We start from the raw sequence: 25,563 nt of genomic DNA on the forward strand, positions 1-25,563 counted from the left end.
TCTCCATCCACCTGTCCCCAACCCATCCCCACCTCCCATCTTCTCATTCTCTGTCCTTTTTCTGTCTTGTGACCTCCCCTCACTTTTTCTGTCACTCATGTCCTCTATTCTATCCCCTGTACTCCATGCCCATTGCCTGTCTCCAGCCCGGGCAGCCCCTTGCCCCATGTGGGTGCCGCCCTCACAGTCACCACCCACCCCCACATCAGCATCAAGTCGGAACCAGTGTCCCCAAGCCGTGAGCGCAGCCCTGCGCCTCCCCCTCCAGCTGTGTTTCCGGCTACCCGCCCTGAGCCTGGCGACGGTCTCAGCAGCCCAGCTGGGGGCTCCTACGAGACGGGGGACCGGGATGATGGACGGGGGGACTTCGGGCCCACACTGGGCCTGCTGCGCCCAGCCCCAGAGCCTGAGGCTGAGGGCTCAGCTGTGAAGAGGATGCGACTCGACACCTGGGTACTGTAGCGTCACCCCTTCTGTCTGCCGTTGTCTGCTCCACCCAGGGACTGCCCCATAAGCACCCCCAGCCTGTCTCAACTCCCACCTACAAGGCCTTGTGGCCAGCTAGCCCTTCCGTCAGCCCTTACGGGGCAGGACCAGCACCCTTTTTCCCCACGCCAGAGGCCCATCTCCCCTCCCTCTGGCATCAGTCCTGCTTGATGACTTCCCCCTCAGAGCTGGCCCTGCCACCAGAGTCCTGGCCCTACTGGGAGAGGGGCGTGGGGGGCACAGAGCCCGTAGCCTGGGCCACGCCCTCACACCCCCTTCTCCATCTCCTCTCTTCACAGACATTAAAGTGACGATCCCCACTCCCCTCCTCTCCGCCTCCCTGATGAAGAGTTGACAATCTCACCGCCCACCCCTCCCTGTCCTGGGCTCCTCCTGCTCGTCCCCCCACTTCCTTTCTTGTGCTCCGTGTCCTGTTGACGGTTACATTTGTGTATAATTATTATATTATTATTATTATTATTATATTTTTTTTAATTTGGATTCTCGCTTTGGAGAGGGGGATGCGCCCATCCCCTCTTTCTGCACCCCCTGCCATTTTCACTGGCTGGGAGGGGCTCTTTTTTGCGGGAAGGGGGGGACACTTTGCACGTTGTACACATATGCTGCAGGAGGGGGTGGGGGGCCCGATAGGCCTTGGGAAAGGACAGGCACCAAGCCCTGCATGCGGAGCCCTCCCACCCCATCCCCCAGATAGAGGGAAATAACCAAAAAAACTACCAAACAACAGAAACCCCTTACAATAGACTGAGACCCCAAAGTCGGCTCAATGAGTGGTTTTGTGTTTTAGGGGGAAAGTGAGGCAGAGGTTCTGAAAAGGGTCTCTGCTTCCGAGCTGTTCTTGCGGCCACAGGCACATGGGGCAGAATACCCAGGCCTGGGCCCCAAGCACCCCTGTGCACGCGTACACACTCCCCCATTCTTGTGTGAGCTGCGCCTCCAAGGTGTGGAGGTGCTGGCCTAGCGAGCACTGGGGCTGGAAGGCTGCCTGGGAATTGGGGGCTGTCGGGGAGGGGTTTGAGGTGGGGCCCCCTGTGAAGCACAGTAGAAGAGAGACAGAGCCATGAGGAGAGGGCTGAGGAGGGGCCGAGGGGCTGGGGCAGGGGATGAGTTGGGCCCCCTCCCTTCCCCAGCGTTTTCTCTTAAGATATACAGTGCAATAGCTCCCCGTCCCTCAGCTGACACCAGCCCAGCAAAGCTGGCCACGAAGTGCAGGGAGAACCGGGAGAGTGAGGTGGCTCAGCAGGAGACACCCCAGGCACCCTGGGGTGTCTGAGGACCGAAACCCCTTGCATCCAGGGACTAGTGTGAGTGAGGGGACTTGCTCTTCCTTGCACGTACACATCCCCAGGGGAGTGGACATGGGGGTGGTGTGTGAGGGTGGAAGAGGGAACAGAGGAGGTCTGAAGAAGGCCTGCCTCCCTTCTTTCCTCCTTGCCCCCTCTCCTGCCCTCCTCCCAGCTCCTTCCGCTCCTGACCCCCCCTTCCCTGCTCTTGGCGCCCTCATTGTCTCGCTACCTCCTGACCCACCACCCCCAGGCCGCATCCCACCTTCCCTCTTGGCTACTGTAATTGTAAATAGCAACCTTTGGAAAACGTTAGCAGTGTAACAGTCCAGGAAACTGTTTTTTTGTTGTTGTTGTATTGATATGAAATGAGATTCTATTTTTGTCAAAGTATATTGTAATAATAATGACTCAAATGGCCCGTACTGTACAGACAAGATTCTTCTGCTGTTGTTCTTGCTCCCCTCCCCTCCCCCCAAGTTCACCCTCTCTGCTGCCTCCCCAGTGAGGGCAGCCAAAGTGTGGGGTCCAGGGACCTCAGGCTGGATCACAGATCAAACTGGAGGGGGCAGGCCCCCAGCCCGCAATCCACCACCACCCCCTGCCCTCCAGGGCCTGGCCTGGGGTGCCGCAGGCAGGCAGACTGGGGCCTGTCCCACTCCTTCACAGAAGCCCAGCTCCTCTGCCCAAGGGGTGCAGTGCTCCCTTGGGGTTTCATCCCGGTGAGAAAGTAGAGTTAGACAAGGCCTGGTTGGTTTTGTGGTAGGTGAGTCTCTGCCTGCCTCTGCGATCCAGCTGCTTGCAGTATTCCGACACTTGATGCAGGGAAGGAAACAGAAGCAGAGGGGTTCGTGTGACCTCACAGGTACCTGAGTGTGTTTATGAGGGCACCTGGTATTTATGTGTCTGAGTGTACCTTTGTATTTATGTGTGTGTGTATGATTGCATGGGTGTACCTTTGTGTCTCTGAGCCCGTCTGGGCATGTATGTGAATCTCCGTGTGAATTGAGCTCTGAGGGTGCACGTGTGTGCCTGAGTGTGTGTTTACAGAGGGACAGATGGTTCTTGCAGCCATACAGCCCTGGCTTCCTGCTCTTTGACCCTCCTTCCTGAGCCCCACTCTCTTTTCTCTGCTCCATCACCTGTTCCCACCTTCAGCCCTAATGTTTATACTTCAGTTCAGGGGGATCTGGCATTGGCCCTCTTCGCTTCTCCCTGTAGCCCTACCTCTCCTGCAGCTCCACGCACAATTGTCCACCCAGTGCCCACACCTTTATGCACAGGTCCCTCTCCTGGAGTCCCCGGTTCCCCCCACCCCCATCCTGCTTTTAGGATGACACTCAAGTTCTTCCTTTCTGAAGCTTTTTCCTTGCTGGGGCAGTCATTCTTCCTTATAGCTTACCTGCCCCCTCAACACCTGCCAATTGGGCACATACACAGCATGCCCAGTCTTCTGCAGGTTCCTAGAGGGAGTGTCAAGAATAGATGAGACTTGATCAGGACCTTGAAAGAAGCCAGGGTGTAGTTTTGCACATGCATGTGTGAGTCCCCAGAGCCTTGCCCAGCGCCTGGCACACAGCCAGCGCTCAGTAAATGCTGAGTGGGTGAAAGGTGAATGATAGGTGCTCAATAAACGTTGAATGACTGGCCTTCCCTTCTCAGGCTATTCCCGCCATCAGTCCACCCACCTCTCTAGGCTGGGCTTGGCTACCATTAAACCCGGGATGGGGGTGAGGGCCCCTGCAGTTCACGGTGCAATATTCACCAGTTTTGCCCTCTGCCTTGTAATGGCAAACCTGGCTTTTGATTACCATGTGTGGATGTGTATGTGTCCTTTTCTTTCCATCCCTGGGGGCGGGAGCTGATCTGTGACTGAATATGTGACATTTCTGCAAGTCAGTATCCCAAAGTTTCTCTTGGGGGTAGCGGGCGCCTGGCTGGCCCAATGAGCTGGTCCCTGAGAACCCAGATCTCAAGTAGAGACTTCATTTCTTCCTCTCACAAGCCAAATTTGCCTCCACCCACTCCTTTCTCCAAAGAACTGGGCATTTGCCAAAGTAATCACTGGAGTCATCCAATGCCCCTCCCCTCCCCAGGTTTCCCACAGCTTTCAGGGATAGTGGGCAAAAGGACCCGCCCCCACACACACACACCCCACAATGGAACACACCATTTCTCCTCCCCCCCAGCAGTGCACTCAATGCAGCGAGACTGACCCCTGACCTTTATCTAGCCCTTCCCACCTTGAACAGGAAGGAAGTAATGCACCTTCTCTTGCTGATTATTTATTTGTTTGGAGAGACAGAAATGATGTAAAAGTGTATCTAGAAATATCTATATCTATATATTTTTAACTGACTCTTTGGAATCCCCTGGGGTGGGGTGGGGGGTGCAATTAGGCTTTCATGGAGGAGAGGCGACATGGAGCCTGGGAACGCCTCATCTCCCCTCTTAACCACCTCTCTCCATCCCCTAAGCAGTTAGTAGAAGGATTTGTATGGGGGGAGGAGGGGCTGGAATGTTATATGGAGAATCTGGATTCTCTCTGTCTTCCCCAGCTCAAGTTCCAGAGGGAAGGCAGGGAGGCAGAGGGAGGGGGACACAGGCCATGGAGGTGCCCCACCCCCAAACCCGACAATCACCCACACTCCTGGGGCTCCTCCTGGGTCCTGGGCAGGGCGAGTCCAAGTGTGTGGCTGTTGATTTGTTTTCAATATTTCTTTTCGTGCTGTATGGTGATGCTTTCTTAGTATTCTACACAATAAGAAAAGACAAAGTCCTCGAGATTCTTATGAGTTTTGTTTGAAAACTCTCACTATATTTGTTGTAAAGAGGTTTACTATTAAAAGAAAAAGAATACACGTTTCTGATACTTCGGCCTGGGTTCTGGTTTCTTTGGTGCGGTCGGCTGAGGAGGGGAAGGAAAGGCTGAGTGGCCCTGTCATGGTGACAGAACATAGATTCACCTTGGCAGGAAAGAAGGGTGGTTAGCCTACCAGGTGCTCAGCATATCTGAGATGGGGGTTTCAGGTGAGAATTTCTTCCAGGCGCTCTGTCAGAAGCAGAGGCAGCCCAAGGACTAAGGAGGGTTGTCTGGTTAGAAGCAGGGAACCGAAGAACAAATACGGCTAAGGCCAAGCCAGGAATGATTGGAGTGTGTGTGGTGGAGGAGTAGTGCGGTAGAGGACCTTCACCTACTGAAAATTTTTCCACAGGAGCAACTTGCCCAGGCACTACGTTAGGCACAGATAGATTCCACGTTCACAGCACCCACAGAGTTCTCTCCAGCAGGGGCCGCTGCCCCCCGCCTTCCTTTTGAAGTGCTTTTAACAGTGCCGTGGAGCCTCTCTCTGCCCTCCTCACTACTCCAAAGGGCTTCCCCACCTGCCTTTCTGCAGAGGCTGGCAGAGGCTGGTGGCTCTTACTCTGGCAGCCCCATCCCCTGCACAGCCAAGCGGTGGGGCAGATGCAGGAGCTGTGGAGGACAGTGCATATGCAGGGCTTGTTGTTAAGTTACTAAGTCGTTTGCCACCCCATGGACTGTGGCCCACCAGACTCGTCTGTCCATAGCATTTCCCAGGCAAGAATACTGGAGTGGGTTGCCATTTCCTTCACTAGGGGATCTTTCCCACCCAGGGATCGAACCCACATCTACTGTGTCAGCAGGCAGATTCTTTACTATCGAGCCACCAGGAAAGCCATAGGGAGGGCTTGGCTCACTACTAACAGGGTTTGGCCACTCCTCTGTACCAGGCTCACACTAGGTGCTGCAGAGGCAAAGATGGAGTATGAAGGGCTCATATACTATGGTGGAGACAGGCCTGCAAATGCCTAAGATCCACAAACCGTGGTTTTCGTGCTTTGGTTGCTGCATATGCAGGCACTACAGAATGTTTTCATTCCTTGGGTTCCTCATCTGAAAACTACGGTCATCTGTACCAGTCCAACCTCCCTCTCAGGGTCATTACAGATTTTGCCTCTCTTCCTCAGCCGGGGCAGAGGTGAACAAGGCTGAGCAGGAAAGGGATAAGAAGGTACTGTCTTTCAGATGAGGCTCCCCTGCTGGCTGGCTTTGACAAGAACAGCCTTGAGCTAACACAAATCCTGAGCAAAACTTGGTATATCCCATGTCTGTTCCTCAGGCTGTTTGGCCTGCCCCATCTACAGTCACAGGCCCCTGATGTCCTGGGTGGGCATTACTGTTGCTCACGAATATCTCCTGTCCTCTTCCCTTCCTAGGCACTAGAAGACTGTTTCCCAGTCCCTGTGTAGTCAAGTGAGGTCATCAGACTAGTTCTGGCCAATGGATTACACTGGAAGTAATGTGTGTCACTTCCAAAATCAAGCTGGTAGGTGATTCTCTGAGTGCTCTTTGCCTATTGTGGGAACTGTGGAAACACATCAAAGCAGCCTGGATGGCTCAGCTGCCTTAAGGTATTGTCCAGCACCACAGTGGACTTTTGCGTTAATGAAGAATAAGTGTGTTGTATTAAGCCACAGAGATTTTATTGTGTCTGCCATATAACCTACCCTGTCCTGATTAATGGAGTATCCATTCACACTGGGACAACCTTGAAGCCCCATCTACTGCATACCTGCTATGGTGTGGTGGTACAAAGATCTCTGGATGTGGCACAGTCCAGAACTAGTTCAGCTCCTAGTTCTGCTGCTTACCAGCTGTGTGGCCTTGAGTAATCATCTTCTGCCCAAGTGACAGTGTCATAAACTGAAATATAGAGCTAACAACTGCCTGTCTTCTCTAACCCCAGCCTTCATCTTCTCCAACCCATCCTACCAACTTTGGCACAACACCAATCATCCAACATCTCACGGTTCTCCACTGCCCACCATATAAGTACAAACTCCTGGGCAGGGCTCCCAGGGCCTTCAAAGAACTGACACAACCTCTTTTCCAGGGTCAGTCATGCGTCTCCACTGCACATACATCCCTTGGACTCTAGCCAGCCAGGCAGCGCAGTCCATTCCTTGACAGACCCTTTTTGCGTCTTCCCTTTGCTATCCTTCGTCTGAAATGCAGCAAACATTTATTAAGCACCTGCTCGGTGTGAAACTCTTTGTTAGGTGCTCCTGCTTCTCAACTCACAGTTAAGTGGGGACAAGAGATAAGTGAACCAACAGTTAACGCTTGAGTCAGCAGGCTGCATTAAATGGCATATAGGAAGGATATAAGTGGGCTGTGGCATCAGAGGAGGCTTCCTACAGGAGGTGTTTGAACTGGATTTTGAAAACAGGTACAAATGAGGGCAGGGAAGGCATTCCCAGCTGCAGGAATAGCATGTAAGTTATGGAGGGAGAATGGTGCATTCAGGAAATCAGATACTGTGGTATGGGTCAAAGGTATAGCAGATAAAGCTGAAGAGGGAGGCGGAAACCTTATTTTGAAGGGCCTTGATTGCCATAATTTGGATTTTATTCTGGAGATATTTGGTCATCAAAGGATTTTAAGTAGAGGAGGGACTTAATCAGATTTGCATTTTAGAAAGCTTCCTGGCAGTACCAGCTCCCTCTGACAGTAATGAAGAGGGAAGCTATTCATAGTGTTGGTCACCCATGAAGCTGTCCTTGGGACATGGGAACTCCAAGGAGCATGGAATAAGACTGGAGGGCGGGGCAAGGAGAGATTCATACAAGGCCTCAAGCAGCATCAGGGTTTGCATTGTATAGATCAGATGAACCAGAAATGTATTGCCTATCTGTGATCTCCTAACTTCACTAAAGGCTTGCTTGACTCACTAATCTTTTTTTTGTTGTTGTTCATATCACATCAGGATCTTAGTTCCCTGACCAGGGATTGAACCCATGCCCCCTGCAGTGGAAGCAGTGGAAGTGTTGAGTCTTAACCACTGGACCATCAGGGAAGTCCCTTGACTCACTTCTGCTACCCTTGAACAAGGGAAAGCTCACTGGTGTATTCTTTGGGGCATCAAAGTTAGGTAGGAGTGTTTTACTGCCCAGGGGTAATTGCAGGGTCATGTGCAGCAGACCCAGTACAACCCTAGGGGTCATTGGTTTTCTTTTGATAAGGGAAGATGACACTTCTTTACTAGATATCTAGTGGATATTCAGAAGGAACTACCTGGATGGATGAAGCCAGGGCTCAGGACAAGGGCTAGCCCAGAGGCAAGAGAAGCCTTGTGAAACATGAGCCTAAAGAGTACCTTAACTTCTTCATGACTCAGTCACTTCATGTGAAAATGGATTGCTGTGCGATTTAAATAAATATTACATATTAATCACTTAAGACCCATTCCTGATCCATAATAAGTACTCTGTCAGTGTTGGTTATGTTTATTACGGCCACCTGTAAAGACATGAAAATAGATGAGCTTACTTGGGTAAGAAGAGTTTCTATGGAGGAAAAAGAAATCCTGCTCTACATCCTTATTTCTTTGAAAACTTTCCTATCATTCAAGCTTTTACTCCTACAATTTTCCCTCCATTAACCTTTTGCTGATTTCCCCCATCCTACTCAGCTGGCTAAGATATCCTTGTCTTATGAAGTGTCTTAGGAATCTGCCCCTTCTTTATGGCTTCTACCACATTCTACCTGAAACTGTAGGTAGTAGTTTCTATTTTCTCTCTACAACTGGACTGAAAGCTCCTCTTAAAAATGCACTGCCTCACCCATTTTTGTGTCTGGCTCAGTGCCTGGCACAGAGTATGTGTTCAGTCAGACTAAAATGAGATAATGCATGTGAAAGTGCACTTCATAAACTGTAGTGTAGTGCTACCAACTACAAAGGATTTTTTTTTTCCCTAAAGGGCGTGGTGACTTTCTGCAGCTTCTCTACTTTGCAGCACCAGACCCAATGGGGCCGAGGAATGTAGATTCGTTTCTTTTAGTTATCACTCCACATTAGAATGAGAACCCAGTGGGCTCCTACCCCCAGAGGTGACTCTTGGGAGGTGGGAAGCAAAGGGTGGTATCTGTTCCAGCCAAGTAAGCCAAGCAGTTCCCTGTAGCTCATGTTCTTGTGACTCACCCCGCAGTCCCATGGGCTGAGTAACTTTTCCAGCCTTGTGATTGTGGAAACTTGTTTCAGGAACAGCAAGCGGATGTGAAAGGGAGGTAAAGTGACCCCACCCCAGGCTCTGAAGCGGTTCCTACCGAGCTCATAGAGACTGCTTGTTTCTGATTCCAAATTTAAAATCATTCGGTGTCACTGCCCGTCTAAGGGGCACGTCCAGTCCCCTGCTCTATTTCACAGCTGGTAAACCCTAGGCCCAAAAGTAAAAAAAAAAAAAAAAAAAACCCACAAATAAAACCCGGCTCTCAAGTTCTTTCCACAGCGCCTCACGCAGTTCCCAGGTATAATTCGCTGGAGCCCAGGCTTTACACGGCTTCCAGTTGGATTGATTTGCACTTACCCCCGCCCCCTTTGCTTTGTGCTCGTTTCCACGTGTTTACAGCTCCTAGGCCTCACTCGGGCAGCTTGGCCTCTTGTAAAGTCAGGTCCCCGCCTTCGCAGCGTGGCTGCGCAGAGTCACTCCCATTTACTGGGCATCAGCCGCCACGTGCCCAATAAAAGCGGTGACGACGCCGAGGACCCAAAAGGGAAGAGGAAGGGGAAGGACTCCGCCTACAGGGAGGTCACGCGCCTGCCAAACCCCCGCCATCACGTGACCGCGGCGCCAGTCCTCACTGCTCTCAGCTGGGAGCGGAGGCTGGCCCCGGTGCCTAGGTGCCCAATCCCTGCGCTGCCAGCCATTGCTGGGTGGGACCATGAAGTGATTCAGGATTCGGGAAGAGGAGAATCTCCATCTAAGGCGAAGGTGAAGAAGGGAGGAGCGAAGTAATTAATGAAGGCACTTGTTTAACCTGTCCCACTGGGCTGTAAGTTCCCGTGGAGGCAGCGATCGCCGTTCCAAAGCGCCTCTGGCAGCGTCTGGCATACAGTGGGTGCTCAACAAATGAGTGACTAGCAACTACCCCTCGGATGCTGCCGGAAGCTGCGCTGTTCCTGTCTCCCTTTACACCGACTCCCTCATTCACCCACGCCAAGACAGTCGTTTGGCAGCGGGTGCCTCAAGCTTGCTGCCGGGCCCAGACACTCCTCAAACAGTTTGTACACACTGGCATGGGTGCGGACAAAGACCCAAATCCCCTTCTAGGCCCCGCCTCCACCGAAGGGCGGGAAGTGGGTTTTGAGGCTCACTCCACTGGCTCGTCCAATGACCGATGGGGCCGTTAGCCAACCGCAGCCTAGACAAGACGCATGCGTAGACAAAAGATTCAACCCCTGTAAGGAAAAAACCCGAGCGGAGCGAACCAATTTTGGCTGGGTCGCATTAGAGCCTCGAGGAAGAAATGCGCAGGCGTGAAGTTAACTGACTGTCGTCTTGCCCAGTTCGAGGGGAAGGGAGCGCCCTCTGGCCGTTTTCCCGGATGTTTAGCCTCCGTCTGCAGTTCGGCCAGATCTGGCAGTGCTTGGACGATTCTCGAAGAAAGGAAGAATCCTGGTCCCTACCCTCGGGGGTGACACGGCCTTCCCCAAACACAGCCAGAGAACCCTGTTTGCAGAGGCCCTTCTGAAAACTGGGGGCCAACAGTGACATCAATATTAACTTGACCAAGAGCGAAGTTTACCAAGAGCATTGTTTCCACTGTCTCAGGAGTTCCTCACAAAACAAACACAAACAAAACTCCCTCTACTTAGGTTAAAGAAAGAAGTGGAGGCTCAGGAAGGCGAAGGGATGAGGCCGAGGACACTGCCTTATGAGGGTGACACCGGGACTGAAACCCAGACCCACCCATACAGTACTCTCCTACCATGATAAGCCACCTCCCTGCTCTCCAAGGAATTTATGTCTAGTTGAGGTGATGCCACTTAAGATATAGGAAAAGTGATGGTACAATTTCAATCCATTTTAAAAACAGACAGTGACTACTAGAGACATTCAGAGTGGGAAAGATCAGGCTGCGTCAAGGAGATGAAACTTCAAAGTATGTATAATTAGAAGTATGTATAATTGGCTAAATCTTAAGAACCTACTATTGAATAATAAATCCCAGATTTATTATTATCAAATACTGCAAATATTTGAGACCATTTTCATAAATTTCAAAACCAAGGAAAATTAGGCAATATATTGTTTGGGTATACACCCATGTTTTAAAAAGCAGAGGTATGATCACAAAATTCATTAGTAGTTACCTTGGAAAGAGTTTATGGATGGGCTGGGGAAAAAAACGTAGCTGGTAATGTTCTTATTATTGAGTTAAATGGTAGATTTGTGGGTATTCATTATATTTTATGTTACAACACACTTGCAACAACTGTTCTTTTGTATGTATAAAGTATAATTTAATAGATAATAGATCACCACCACTACCCACCACCGTAAAATACAATGCACAATTGGAGACTGGGGAACAGGGTGCCTTACCTATATTACACTTGGTTTCCAGAGCATGTCTACACAGTTGATGTTCACAGAAACGCTCTGAGATAGGTCCATGTTAGAGGCGAAGAAACTCAGCTGAAAGTTCTTGAGGCCAGTGACCAAAGGAAGGAAAACAAACACAAGTGGGAATGCAGAAGTCCCATGGGGAGCCTTGTGCAGCTAAATATTCAATGTCAAAAGGAAACATTTTGAAGGACAAATTAATAGGACCCTTTGCCAGAAGAAGTGTGAGGTGTGTTGTAGTTGTTATTAAGTGTATTGTTGTATGTAGCTACAGATGTTGACCCATAGCAACTGGATAAATACTTGTTCTACTAAGAAAAGCAAGGAAGTAGACCTTCATTTAGAAATGCTTAGCAGACAGTTGATAATACAGCTCAGGAGAAATAAGGATTGAAAACACACTGAGATGTAAGAGAGAGAAAGAGCACTAGAGTTTGAGTTAAGAGACCTCAATTCTAAACCTGGCCTGCCTTTAATTACCAGAGTCACCTTGGACAAGTTACTTAATCCATCTGAGTTTATATTCTCAGATATTAAGGAACATATACACACATCAAGAACTAATAAGAAGAATGTGCCCTATCCCCTTCTCAAAGTTTAATCTATGCCTATAATTAAATATGGAGAAGGCAATGGCACCCTACTCCAGTGTTCTTGCCTGGAAACTCCCATGGACGGAGGAGCCTGGTGGGCTGCAGTCCATGGGGTCGCTAAGAGTCGGACATGACCGAGCGACTTCACTTTCCCTTTTCATTTTCATGCATCGGAGAAGGAAATGGCAACCCACTCCAGTGTTCTTGCCTGGAGAATCCCAGGGACGGCGGAGCCTGGTGGGCTGCCGTCTATGGAGTCGCACAGAGTCGGACACGACTGAGGTGACTTAGCAGCAGCAGCATAGTTAAATATACAGATAGCCATCATTGAAGCTTTGCTGTCCTCTGTTGCCCATTAATGTGTTCTTTCTCCATTATAGGACTTGCCACATTTTATTTCATATATGTGTGTGCTAGAAGTCGGTTCCCTGAGAGAAGGAACCCTATCTCATTCAAGTTTATGTTCCCCACTAGTGTCTTGCACAAAGTAGTAGATGTGTCTTGAACTGCACAGAATTATATGGTAAGTAGAAAGAGCAATGTTTAATCTCTGTGAGACCTCAATGTCCTAATTTGTAAATTAAGCTAATTCATCTCTTTTTTGGCTGAGTCGTGTCTTAGTTGCTGCATCCAGGACCTTCGTTGAGGTGCTTAGGCTTAGTAGTGGTCTTCCTTGAGGTTCAAGGGCTTAGTTGCTCTGTGGCTTGTGGGATCTTATTTCCCCAACCAGGGATCGTTCCTTGCATTGCACAGTGGATTCTTTAAAAAAAAAACTTTTTTTTTTTTTTTTGGGGGTCTGTCTGTTTTATTGACAGTTGGATGCTCAGGCCTTGACTGCCTACTTCTGGAGGGGGTACAGCCGCTCCTTCCGTTGCTGCTTCTTGGTCTTCAGGTTCTCCTCATGCTTGTTGAGCTGGTGGCGCATGACACATGTTTTCTTGGGCCGCAGATCCAGGGGCTTATACTTCTTGCCCTTATAGAATTTCCTGAGGTTCTCTTTCTGAGTCTGGTTAATGACGGTCAGTACACGGGCAATGGATTTACGAACCACTCAGATCTTGGAGAGTTTGGAAGCCGCGCTGCCTGTCACTTTAGCCACGCGCAGCTGGGACAGCTCCACCTTCAGGTCCTCCAGTTGTTTCAGCAGCTCCTCCTTCTTGCCATGAAGGTCTCGAGCCTTAATCTTGACCATGGCTGTATAGTCTGCCTCCGCTGCCTTCTCGGAGGGAAAGAGAAAAAAAAAAAAAAACTTGTAATTTGTATTGGGGTTTAGCCAATTAACAATGCTGTGATAGTTTCAGATGAACAGCAAAGGGACTCAACCGTACATACACATGTGTCTATTCTCCCCCCAACTCCTCTCCCATCCAGGCTGCAAGACACATTCTTAACCACTGGACCACCAAGGCAGTCCCTAAGCTAGTTAATCTTTAAAGTTCTTTTAAATTATAGAAGTCTGTTAACCAACTATGTTCTGTGGATTGAGAAGATTGAGCTACCCAATTTCTAAATTCCTTTCCAACTCCAAAATTCAAAGATTTTTTAATATTGATTTACAAGTAATCCACACAGAAGTGATAGTTAAACACGTTCTCAAAGGAAAAATGTGTGGAAGAAGAAGGTTGAGAACAGAAGCAACACCCAGTTATCCGATGCAAGAAAGAGAAACCATTGAAAGTGACATAGAAAGATCAGTCTCAGGGACTCCCCTGGTGGTCCAGTGGTTAAGACTTTGCCTTCCAATGCAGGGAGTGCCTGGTTCAATCCCTGGTCGGGGAGCTAAGATCCTGCATGCCTTGTGGCCAAAAAACCAAAAATATAAAACAGAAACAATATCATAACAAATTCAATAAAGATTTAAAAAAAAAAAAAGAAAGATCAGTCTCAGAAGTAGGAGAGATAATCATAGCAGGGATGACAAATTCAGATGCCTGGAGGAGCCCAGGCAGATACCATAAATAAGTGAAGTGGTCCCGTGGTAAGTCTAAGGAAGTGGTGGAGACTGGAGAGGCCACAGCCCATCTAAAGAAGTCAGCAGTCTCTGGTTACCAATGCTTGCATTGCCACATCTTCCAGTTTTTTAGATGAAGCTTTCAAATTTTTGTTTGAAATCTCTTGATTTAAAAAAAATATATTTAGTTTTATTTATTTAGCTGTGCTGGGTTGCTGCACACAGGAACTTTGATCTTCGTTGTGGCATGTGAGATCTTTAGTTGCAGCATGTGGGATCTAGTTCCCTGACCAGGGATGGAATGCAGCCCCCTACACTGGAAGTGTGGAGTCTTAGCCGCTGGACCACCAGGGAAGTCTCTGAAATTTCATGATTTTTAAATGTGGACAACCAATTCAGATTATTTTAAAGCTCTATGCAGGTACACACACACACAAGCATCTGTAGGCCAGATTTCTTGCGCCATCGGTCATTAGCCACTGTAGTATAATACCAAGGAAGGACTCTTTTCCCACCCTCAAATCATACATAGTTCAGTTCAGTCGCTCAGTCGTGTCCAACTCTTTGGGACCCCATGGACTGCAGCACGCCAGGCCTCCCTGTCCATCACCAACTCCCAGAGCCTACTCAAACTCATGTCCATCGAGTCTGTGATGCCATCTAACCATCTCATCCTCTGTTGTCCCCTTCTCCTCCCTCCTTCAATCTTTCCTACATCAGGGTCTTTTCCAATGAGTCCGTTCTTTGCATCAAGTGGCCAAAGTATTGGAGTTTCAGCTTCAGCATCGGTCCTGCCAATGAATATTCAGGACTGATTTCCTTTAGGATTGACTGGTTGGATCTTCTTGCTGTCCAAGGGACTCTCAAGAGTCTTCTCCAACACCTCAGTTCAAAAGCATCAATTCTTCAGTGCTCAGGTTTCTTTATAGTCCAACTCTCAAATCCATACATGACTACTGGAAAAACCATAGCTTTGACTACACGGACCTTTGTTGGCAAAGTAATGTCTCTGTTCTTTAATACACCATCTAGGTTTGTCATAACTTTTCTTCCAAGGAGCAAGCGTCTTTTAATTTCATTGGCTGCAATCACCATCTGCAGTGATTTTGGAGCCCAAGAAAATAAAGTCTCTCACTGTTTCCATTGCTTCCCCATATATTTGCCATGAAGTGATGGGACAGGATGCCATGATCTTTGTTTTCTGAATGCTGAATTTTAAGCCAACTTTTTCACTCTCCTCTTTCACTTTCATCTAGAGGCTCTTTAGTTCTTCACTTTCTGCCATAAGGGTGGTGTCATCTGCATATCTGAGGTTATTGTTATTTCTCCCGGCAATCTTGATTCCAACTTGTGCTTCATCCAGCCTTGTATTTCTCATGATGTACTCTGTATATACGTTAAATAAGCAGGGTGACAATATACAACCTTGACATACTTCTTTCCCAATTTGGAACCAGTCTGTTGTTCCATGTCTGGTTGTAACTATTTCTTCTTGATCTGCATACAGATTTCTCAAGAGACAGGTCAGGTGGTCTGGTATTCCCATCTCTTTCAGAATTTTTCACAGTTTGTTGTAATCCACCCAGTCAAAGGGTTTGCCATAGTCAATAAAGCAGAAGTAGATGTTTTTCTGGAACTCTCTTGCTTTTTCAGTGATCCAATGGATGTTGGCAGTTTGATCTCTGGTTCCTTTGCCTTTTCTAAATCCAGCTTGAACATATGGAAGTTCATGGTTCATGTACTGTTGAAGCCTGGCTTGGAGAATTTTGAGCATTACTTTGCTAGCATGTGAGATGAGTGCAATTGTGCAGTAGTTTGAACATTCTTTGGCATAGCTTTTCTTTGGGATTGGAATGAAAACTGACCATTTCCAGTCCTGTGGCCACTGCTGAGCTTTCCAAACTTGCTGGCATATTGAGTGCAGCACTTTCACAGCATCATCTTTTGGGATTTGAAATAGCTCAACTGGAATTCCATCACCTCCACTAGCTCTGTTCGTAGTGATGCTTCCTAAGGCCCACTTGACTTCACATTCCAGGATGTCTGGTTCTAGGTGAGTGATCACACCATCGTGGTTATCTGGGTCATGAAGATCTTTTTTGTATAGTTCTCCTGTGTATTGTTGCCACCTCTTCTTAATATCTTCTGCTTCTGTTAGGTCCATACAATTTCTGTCCTTTATTGTGCCCATCTTTGTGTTCCCTTGGTATCACTAATTTTCTTGAAGAGATCTCTAGTCTTTCCTATTCTATTATTTTCTTGTATTTCTTTGCATTGACCACTGAGGAAGGCTTTCTTATCTCTCCTTGCTATTCCTTGGAACTCTGCACTCAAATGGGTATATCTTTCCTTTTCTCCTTTGCCTTTTGCTTCTCTTCTTTTTACAGCTATTTGTAAGGCCTCCTCAGACAGACATTTTGCTTTTTTGCATTTCTTTTTCTTGGAGATGGTCTTGATCACTGCCTCTTGTGCAATGTCACGAACCTCCGTCCATAGTTCTTCAGGCACTCTGTCTATCAGATCTAATCCCTTGACTCTATTTGTCACTTCCACCGTATAATTATAAGGGATTTGATTTAGGTCATACCTGAATGGTCTAGTGGTTTTCCCTGCTTTCTTCCATTTAAGTCTGAATTTGGCAATAAGGAGTTCATGATCTGAGCCACAGTCAGCTCCCAGTCTTATTTTTGCTGACTGTATAGAGCTTCTCCATCTTTGGCTGCAAAGAATATAATCAATCTGATTATGGTGCTGACCATCTGGTGATGTCCATGTGTAGAGTCTTCTCTTGTGTTGTTGGAAGAGGGTGTTTGCTATATGACCAGTGTGTTCTATTGGCAAAACTCTATTAGCCTTTGCCCTGCTTCATTCTGTATTCCAAGGCCAAATTTGGTGTTACTCCAGGTATTTCTTGACTTCCTACTTTTGCATTCCAGTCCCCTATAATGAAAAGGACATCATTTTTGGATGTTAGTTCTAGAAGGTCTTGTAGGTCTTTGTAGAACCGTTCAACTTCAGCTTCTTCAGCATTACTGATCGGGGCATAGACGTGGGTTACTGCAATATTGAATGGTTTGCCTTGGAATCGAATAGAGATCATTCTGTCATTTTTGAGATTGCATCCAACTACTGCATTTTGGACTCTTTTGTTGACTATGATGGCTACTCCATTACATGCTTAAGTATAATTTTAGTGGAAGAGGCTCCTGTTCATACTAGTTCTATACCAATCCCAACTTTCTTGGTACTTCCAGGGTGTTGCCCCATCAGTTATTCCCTTGTCTTCTTCTGATTTCAACTTCTCCCTTTCTACCTGTATCTTTCCTTCAGTCTAAGAACATGCTTAAGTCTCTCCACTGCTCTGTTGTCCTACAATTCCATCTAGGTACTTTTTCCTTTTCCAACAAATGTCATAACAGAATTAATTGCATTTCTTATTTTTGTTCTCTCTTTCTCATTATAAGTTGGCTTCACTCTTCAATTTACTGTAGTCTGAGGTCAGCCTCCACACTCCACTGAAGCCTTTCTGACCAGGGCAAAAGTCTCTGTTGTGAAATTCATTGAAATGCTCCATCTGGGCTAAACTCCTCAGAGATCAGGTATTATCCCTAGCACTTAACTACCAGGTGTTCATCAATGCTTACTGAACCAAACTAGGAACTGTTTTCAACAAAGAACAATGGTCACTTTTCAGGAAGCTCCTGAAGGATGACCTTCTCTAAAGACAGAAGATTGTCCAAGAGAGAAGTAGGCAAGGTGTCCTGGAAACAAGGTTTATAACATAGGAGTAGAGTGAAGGCATTTCTGAGGGTGACCTAGAAGAAGTCTTAGGACAATTGATGTGTGGCAGACTTCTGAAGTCCAGAGCAGGACAGAGCACTCCAGCAGTGATGTTTGCAAGGAATAACAACAAGGACTTCCCTGGTGGTCCAGAGGTTAAGACTGCATGCTCCCAATGCAGGGAGCCTGGGTTCGATCCCTGGGCAGGGAACTAGACCTCACATGCCACAGCTAAGACTTGGTGCAGCCAAAGAAACAAATGTTTAAAAATAAATAAAACTATGGAAGTAGACGCCAGAATAAACAGTCAAAAAGAGAAAAAAGGACAAAGAAGGATGGTCAGCATCATCAAACTCACAAAAAGTTGAAAAACTATGTGGGCCAAATGAAACCCATTATATTTTAAGATAAGGAGATTATTGGTAACTTTTGAGAGGATAGTTTCAACAGAGGGAATTGGTAGATATATTGCTATGGTTTATGAATAAAAGGGCTTGTGAAGCAATGACAGCATAAATCTTACAGAGAAGTATGGCACTACAGGGAAGAAAAATCAAGCAGGAAATATTGGAGAAATAGTGCCAGTTGGAGTTCCTAAGAGTGAGAAAATTCTGTTGTGGCATATTTGTAAGTAAAGGGGACAAAACCAGCAACTTGGAAGATGTTGAAAATGCTTGAGAAACGGAACACTTGAGCGTGTATCATCGGAGGGGATGGGAGAGAGTTGAGAAATCAGCTAATTGAAGAGACTGATTGGCCTTTGCAAGGAAGTGGGAAGTCTCCTCCTCTGAAGTAGCCAGAGGGTTAAAGGGACAGGTCATAATTATATACAGACACTTGAGGTGGGAATGGTGATGTCGAAGCACTCCTGTGGATTTTATCAGTAGGATGGAAGCAAGGTTCCATGTCTTCACTAACGGGGTGGGGTAGCAGAGCTACAGATGGTTGGCGATCCTACAGACATTATTCTTTACTGGCTATACTCCTTTTGCTCACTGTGTATTGTTTCTTGGGGGTTGGGGGATTAGTCGTTGGCTGCTCCTTCTTTACTCCTTCACAGGAAAGTATCATCTACTCCTGAGGTTTAAGCCACCACCTAAATCTGATGACTTCCAATCTAGGTCAGTAGCTTAAATCTCTCTCTTGAGCTTCCGATCTATGCATCCAGCTACCTATATAACATATTGCTGAGGAATTTCACTGATTAAACTGAACAGGAACTCAGTATCTCCAGGACTGAAACTTAATTTCTCCTGAGTTGCTTATCATAGCTAATAATCACAGTACTTTCTCTGTTGCCCAAGCCAGATACATGTCTTCATCTCTCTCTTTCTCTCCCTTTCTCCCTCTCCTTCTCTGTCTTTCTCCAGACGTGTGTGTACGTAGATAAACATTTAAAAGACTAGGAATACACATATTTTGTGTATTGTTTTTTTTCACTTACTAATGTCATGATTATTTTATCATGTCAGTAAACGCTTTCTAAATTTTTAGGGTCTGCATAGTATTATCTCCTACACATGTACTGTATTCTACTACCCCATTGAAAATTCTGTTTGTTTCCTTTATTCTATTATTATTCTCCAGGCAAGAATACTGGAATGGGTTGCTATTCCCTTCTCCAGGGGGTCTTCTCCACTCAGGGACTGAACCCAGGTCTCCTGAATTGCACCATCTGAGCCACCAGAGACCACCCCCATTTGATTATAAATAGCGCTGGATACATATATGCATATTTTATTTCCTTAGATTTAATACTTAGAACTGAAGATGGAAGGCCAAAGAGTATGTGTGCTTGAAAAGCTTTTAATGCATATTGCCACATTGGCCTTCAGGAAAAGTTGTGCTAGAAGTATATGGTAACATTCATTTGCCTGTACCTCTGCTAACATTGGATGTTAACACTTTTAAGTTTTGCTGATTTAGTAGATTATATTTGGCCCTCCAATTCTCAGCCCTTGTCTTTCCCCCAGATCATTTATCTTTTCCTTCTCACAACTCCCCTGAGATACACAACTCACTTGAAAAACCATGGGGAAAGTTACACCAAATCTTGCATAGAGATAATTCTCAACTGTCCGCCCTTTCTTTGAGCCTCTAGTCTGACTTCTGCTGCTCTTGTGCACAGTGGTTTCTAGGCTATTCTATATGATTTCCCAAAATATGTTTTTGGTAACTCTTTAGTGTTTTCCTTTATCTCCTTCTTTTCCTAAATTGTTGTCTCTAAGAAGTTCTTTTTTGTCCTTCTTGAAGGCTGACCCTTCCAAAGCACTCCTGCCTTTCCCTCTTCCCCTGGAACTTTTGCTTTATTTTAGCAATATCGCCCATCAATAGAGTATTAATGTCTTTCCTCTGCCAGCAAGTATACTTAAATCTCTCCTACACAAGAAGTGAGTTAAAAAAAAAAAAAAAAGGAAAGAAAGAAAAGAGGTCCATTTACCTTTTTACTTTCTCAAACTTCTACTTCTTTTCTCCTCTTTTCATCATCAAAACTTTTCCAAAGAGAAATCAAGAAATGTCTTTTGACTCTTTTTTAAAAAATGTATTTATTTATTTTGGTTGCACTGGGTCTTAGTTGCTGCGCATAGGCTCTCTCTCGTTGTGGAGAGTGGGAGCTACTCTTCACTGTGGAGCTTGGGCTTCTCATTGTGGCGGCTTCTCTTGTTGCAGAGCATAGTCTCTAGGTACACAGGCTTCAGTAGTTATAGCATGCAAGTTCAGTAGTTGTGACTCGTGGGCCCTAGAACACAGGCTTAGTAGTTGTGGCACACAGGCTTATTGTTCTGCCACATGTGGAATCTTCCTGGACCAGGGATCGAACCCGTGTCCCCTGCATTGACAGGCAGATTTCTTATCCACTGTGCCACTAGGGAAGTCTGTCTTTTGACTCTTATTTACCTCTCACTCCTTGAATTATGTGTTCCAGCCCCTTTTTTCTCCTGAAATGGCAGCAGTCTTCGAGGTCCCAAACAATCTCAAGGCTATATTGAAAGTCTTGGTCTCTGTTCTCTTCCTTCACTTCTTGGTAGCTTGTGATGCAGAACCATGGCGTCCATCCTGAGGCCGTCTTCTGGCTGTGGTTCTGTCCTCTCCTAGTTCTCCTCTCCAAAAGAACATCTGTGATTCTTCATTCCCTTCAAATGTTTGTGTGCCTCAACTCTTTTCTATCTCTTCCCTCTCTCTTTGGGTTTTTTCACCTACTTCTGTGGCTCTGGTAATCTTTTTACATTGATGATTCAGTCTTTCTGTTGAATTCCAGACCCAAATGGCTGCTAGACAGCTCTACTTGGATGTGACTGCTCAGATTCCCACAAGTCCTGAAATAAATCTGTGAGACAACAGCCCTCTCCCCTCCCCACGTAGAAAAACCTGCTCTCCCACTATGTTTCTCATTTCAGTCAACGCTGTCACTGGACTTTTAGTCATCATGTTCAAAATCATAATCTAATAGCTACCATGTATTTAATACCTACTATATGCCAGATTCTTTACATACACAGTCAAGTCCAGTCCTCTTACAATATTTATGTATTACTGATGTACTATTCCCATTGTTACAGACGAGGAAACTACTAGAAAGAGGTGGTGCTCAGTGAGTCTAGTTAGTGCTAAAGCCTCTGTGTGATATTTCACCACATAATCTCTTCCTGCTCGTCCATTACATTCACCCAGTTTCCGAGTCGCCTGAATTTCTGCATGTTCACTGTGCATCTCTCCCTTCTTTGTCTCTGCACCAACTTCTTCAGTCAACCTTCATTGCTTTTGCCTGGAAATCAGCAAACCCTCTTCAACTATGGCTGACAGATTTCAATCTAAAGCATAGCTTTAAACATATCACTCCTGGACTTCCCTGGTGGTCCAGTGGTTAAGAATCTGCCTGCCAATGCAGGGGACACAGGTTTGATCCCTGGTCCAGGAAGATTCCACATACTGAGGGACAACTAAGCCCATGCACCACAACTACTGAGCCAGCATGCCTAGAACCCATGCTCTGCAACAAGAGAAGCCACTGCAATGAGAAGCCTGTGCACCACAACTAGAGAAAGCTAGCACATAGCAATAAAGACACAGCGCAGCCATAAATAAAATTTAAAAATGAACATATCACTCCTTGTAAGTAAAAATGGCTCTTGGTGCTGAATAAGGTTCTAACTCTTTAGTTTGGAATCCATGGCTCTCCACCCTCTAATGCCAGCCTTTTATCCCCCCAGTGCTCTTTGTGAACTTCTGTTCCATCTAACCAAGAACATGAGCTTTCAATGTGCCATGCACTACCCCCAGCCCAGTCTTTGTTCATGTTATTGCTTCCCTCTTCAATTCCTTTTCTTCCTTATCTAAACTCCCCTCTCATATGTGTCTGTTAAAATCCTACCACACTTAAAGCCCATTTCAGGTGCCATCTCCTACCTAAATTGTTGTAAAGTTGAAAGTGTTAGTTGCTCAGTTGTGCCTGACTCTGCAGCCCCACGGACTGTACCCTGCCAGGTTCCTCTGTCCATAGAATTCTCCAGCCAAGAATACTGGAGTGGGTAGCCATTCTCTTCTCCAGGGGATCTTCCTGACCCAGGAATTGAACCCAGGTCTCCCGCGTTGCAAGTGGATTCTTCACCACCTGAGTCACCAGGGAAGCCCATCTCCTACCTAAAACCCTTTCAGATCCCCTCAGGAGACATTTAACTCTACCTCTTACAATCCCCACTCAGTAATTTTTGCTTTTCTTCATCATATTTTTCCTTGTCTCAGAAACATCTTTGTAAATGTTTCTCTTCCCAACTAGTCTTTTACATTCTCAAAGGCTATGGACTATTTCTTAGCTGTATCTCCCACCTTTTCCTCTGCCCCTCACACTAGATAGTATCCTAAGTAGTCATGTGCTGTATGTAAATTTTAGTTTGGTCGATTTGAACCAATTGAATAAACATTTGATCCATTCTCTTTTTTAAAAGAACATTTATTTTCTATTTATTTATTTATTTGGCTGCTGCGGGTCTTAATCGTGACATGTGAGATTTAGTTCCCTGGCTAGGGATTCCTTATTGTCCAACATGGTGGAGTAGAATGATGTGCACTCATCTTTTCCTGTGAGAACTCCAAAATTACAACTTGCTGCTGAACAACCATCGACAGGAGTATGTTGGATCCCACCAAGAAAAGATACCCCACGTCCAAAGGCAAAGGAGAAGCCCCAGCAAGATGATAGGAGGGGCAAAAATCGCATTTAGAATCAAACCCCATACCCACCAGAGATGCTCAGAGGGCTCAAACAAAACCTTGTGCACACCAGGAGACCCCACAGAGACTGAGCCAGACCTGCCTTGGAGTGTTTGAGTGTCTCCTGCGGAGGTAAGGGTCAGCAGTGGCCTGCTGCAGGGGCAGGGGCTCTGGGTGCAGCAGTCCTGGGTGTGGCATAAGCCCTCTCGGAGGAGGTCACCATTAACCCCACCATAGAGCCACTGAACAGACGACCCACAAATCGCAGAACAATTATACCGAAGAAATTCTTGCACTGTTAAGAAAGATCTGGGACCCACAACAGATTTCCCAACCTGGGGATCCTGCAAACGGACTGAGAACCCCCAGGGAATTTGACTTGGGAGGCCGTGGGATTTGATTACAGAACTTATACAGGACTGGGGAAACAGGCTCTTGGAGGGCACAAACAAAACCTTGTGTGCACCGGGACCCAGGAGAAAGGAGCAGAGTGACCCCATAAGAGACTGACCCAGACTTGCCTGTGAATGTCCAGGAATCTCCGACCGAGACATGGGTTGGCGGTGGCCTGCTGCAGGGTTGGGGGCACTGAGTGCAGTAGTGAGTGCACGGGACCTTTTGAAGGAGGTCACCGTTATCTTCATTACCTCCACCATAGTTTGGTCTCAGGTCAAACAATAAGGAGGGAACATAGCCCTGCCCATCAACAGAAAATTGGATTAAAGATTTACTGAGCATGGCCCTGCCCATGAGAACAAGACCCAGTTTTCCCCACAGTCAGTCTCTCCCTTCAGGAAGCTTCCATAAGCCTCTTATCCTTATTCCTGAGAGGGCAGACAGAATGAAAACCACAATCACAGAAAACTAATCAAATTGATCACATGGACCACGGCCTTGTCTAACTCAGTGAAACTATAAGACATGCCATGTGGGGCCACCCAAGATGGGCAGGCCATGGTTGGAGAGTTCTCACAAAATATGGTCCACTGGCGAAGGCAATGGCAAACCACTTCAGTATTCTTGCCTTGAGAACCCCATGAACAGTATGAAAAGACAAAAAGATATGACACTGAAAGATGAACTCCCCAGGTCGGTAGGAACCCAGTATGCTACTGGAGAAGAGTGGAGAAATAACACCAGAAAGAATGAAGAGACGGAGCCAAAGCGTAAACAATGCCCAATGGTGGATGTGACTGGTGATAAAAGTAAAGTCCAATGCTGTAAAGAGCAATATTGTATAGGAACCTGAAATGTTAGGTCCATGAATCAAGGCAAGTTGGAAGTGGTCAAACAGGAGATGGCAAGAGTGAACATCAACAGTTTAGGAGTCAGTGAACTAAAATGGACTGGAATGGGTGAATTTAACTCAGATGATCATTATATCGACTACTGTGGGCAAGAATCCGTTAGAAGAAATGGAGTAGCCATCATAGTCAACAAAAGAGTCCAAAATGCAGTAGTTGGATGCAATCTCAAAAACAACAGAATGATCTCTCTTCGTTTCCAAGGCAAGCCATTCAATATCACAGTAATCCAATTCTATGCCCTGATCAGTAACGCTGAAGAAGCTGAAGTTGAATGGTTCTGTGAAGACCTACAAGACCTGCTTATTTAACTTATATGCAGAGTACATCATGTGAAATGCTGGGCTGGATGAAGCACAAGCTGAAATCAAGACTGCTGGAATAAATATCAATAACCTCAGATACGCAGATGACACCACCCTTGTGGCAGAAAGTGAAGAACTAAAGAGCCTATCTATGAAAGTGAAAGAGGAGAGTGAAAAAGTTGGCTTAAAACCCAACATTCAGAAAACTAAGATCATGGCATCTGGTCCCATCACTTCATAGGAAATAGATGGGGAAACAGTGGAAACAGTGTCAGACTTTATTTTGGGGGGCTCCAAAATCACTGCAGATGGTGATTGCAGCCATGAAATTAAAAGACGCTTACTCCTTGGAAGGAAGGTTATGACCAACCTAGACAGCATATTAAAAAGCAGAGACATTACTTTGCCAACAAAGGTCCGTGTAGTCAAAGCTATGGTTTTTCCAGTAGTCATGTATAGATGTGAGAGTTGGACTGTAAAGAAAGCTCAGTGCCAAAGAACTGATGCTTTTGAACTGAGGTGTTGGAGAAGACTCTTGAGAGTCCCTTGAACTGTAAGGAGATCAAACCAGTCAATTATAAATGAAATCAGTCCTGAATATTCATTGGAAGGACAGATGCTGAAGCTGAAACTCCAATATTTTGGCCACCTTATGTGAAGAACTGACTCATTGGAAAAGACCCTGATGCTGGGAAAGATTGAAGGCAGGAGGAGAAGGGGATGACAAAGGATGAGATGGTAGGATGGCATCACAGACTTGATGGACATGAGTTTGAGCAAGCTCTGGGAGATGGTGAAGGACAGGGAAGCCTGGCGTGCTGCAGTCCATGGGGTCACAGAGCCAGACACGACTGAGTGATTGAACTGAACTGAACTGAAATGACCAGGGATTGAACCCCAGGCCTCCTGCACTGGGAGCATGGAGTCTTAGCCACTGGACCACCAGAGAAGTCTGTGGTCCATTCTTGATAATCCTTCAACTTCCACAGTCCAGGCTCTGTCAGGTGAGCTGCTATGCTGAGTTTCTGGACTGAGTGGCCTTGCAAGAGGGAGTCATTCCTGGAAATTGGAATAGATCAGAAATACCCCTAATAAGGTTATTTTCTCCAATTGGATTCTGATATAAATAAACCTTGCCTACTATTACACAGTCAGTTTCTATTCCTAATATTGGGTAGAGGGAAGTGATGTTCCAGGCTT

The 25,563-nt window shown here is 46.5% G+C and overlaps 2 protein-coding genes and 1 pseudogene across 34 annotated transcripts in view; 2 read left to right on the forward strand and 1 right to left on the reverse strand.

The window, feature by feature from the left end:
- MEF2D (myocyte enhancer factor 2D) overlaps positions 1-6,533 on the forward strand; it is a 37,034-nt gene extending 30,501 nt beyond the window's left edge. For 7 of the 13 annotated variants that reach the window (XM_081494337.1, XM_081494332.1, XM_081494335.1 and 4 more), the window contains 2 exons: positions 147-453; positions 786-965. In XM_081494337.1, the coding sequence (XP_081350463.1) occupies positions 147-453; positions 786-797 (319 nt within the window). In that variant the 3' untranslated portion in view covers positions 798-965. Of the gene's footprint in view, positions 1-146; positions 454-785; positions 966-1,197; positions 4,663-6,029 lie in introns of those variants that run through there. The other 6 variants (XM_081494329.1, XM_081494328.1, XM_081494339.1 and 3 more) reach the window with 3 other exon arrangements.
- LOC145507594 (uncharacterized) overlaps positions 6,030-25,563 on the forward strand; it is a 59,635-nt gene continuing 40,101 nt past the window's right edge. For 13 of the 20 annotated variants that reach the window (XR_014054954.1, XR_014054956.1, XR_014054957.1 and 10 more), the window contains exon 1: positions 9,434-10,755. Coding sequence is in view for 12 of the 20 variants with exons in the window: in XM_081494464.1 (XP_081350590.1) it covers positions 10,743-10,755 (13 nt within the window). In the remaining 8 variants the exon portion in view is untranslated. Of the gene's footprint in view, positions 6,140-9,433; positions 10,756-12,192; positions 12,336-25,563 lie in introns of those variants that run through there. The other 7 variants (XR_014054953.1, XR_014054955.1, XR_014054960.1 and 4 more) reach the window with 2 other exon arrangements.
- Positions 12,590-13,004, reverse strand: LOC145507599 (large ribosomal subunit protein uL29 pseudogene; annotated as a pseudogene). The gene has a single exon (XR_014054962.1). The product of XR_014054962.1 is annotated as a large ribosomal subunit protein uL29 pseudogene (transcript).

Source organism: Giraffa tippelskirchi, chromosome 5, assembly GCF_054371585.1.
Source record: "Giraffa tippelskirchi isolate mGirTip1 chromosome 5, T2T-mGirTip1v1.2.pri, whole genome shotgun sequence".
Lineage (NCBI taxonomy): Eukaryota > Metazoa > Chordata > Mammalia > Artiodactyla > Giraffidae > Giraffa > Giraffa tippelskirchi.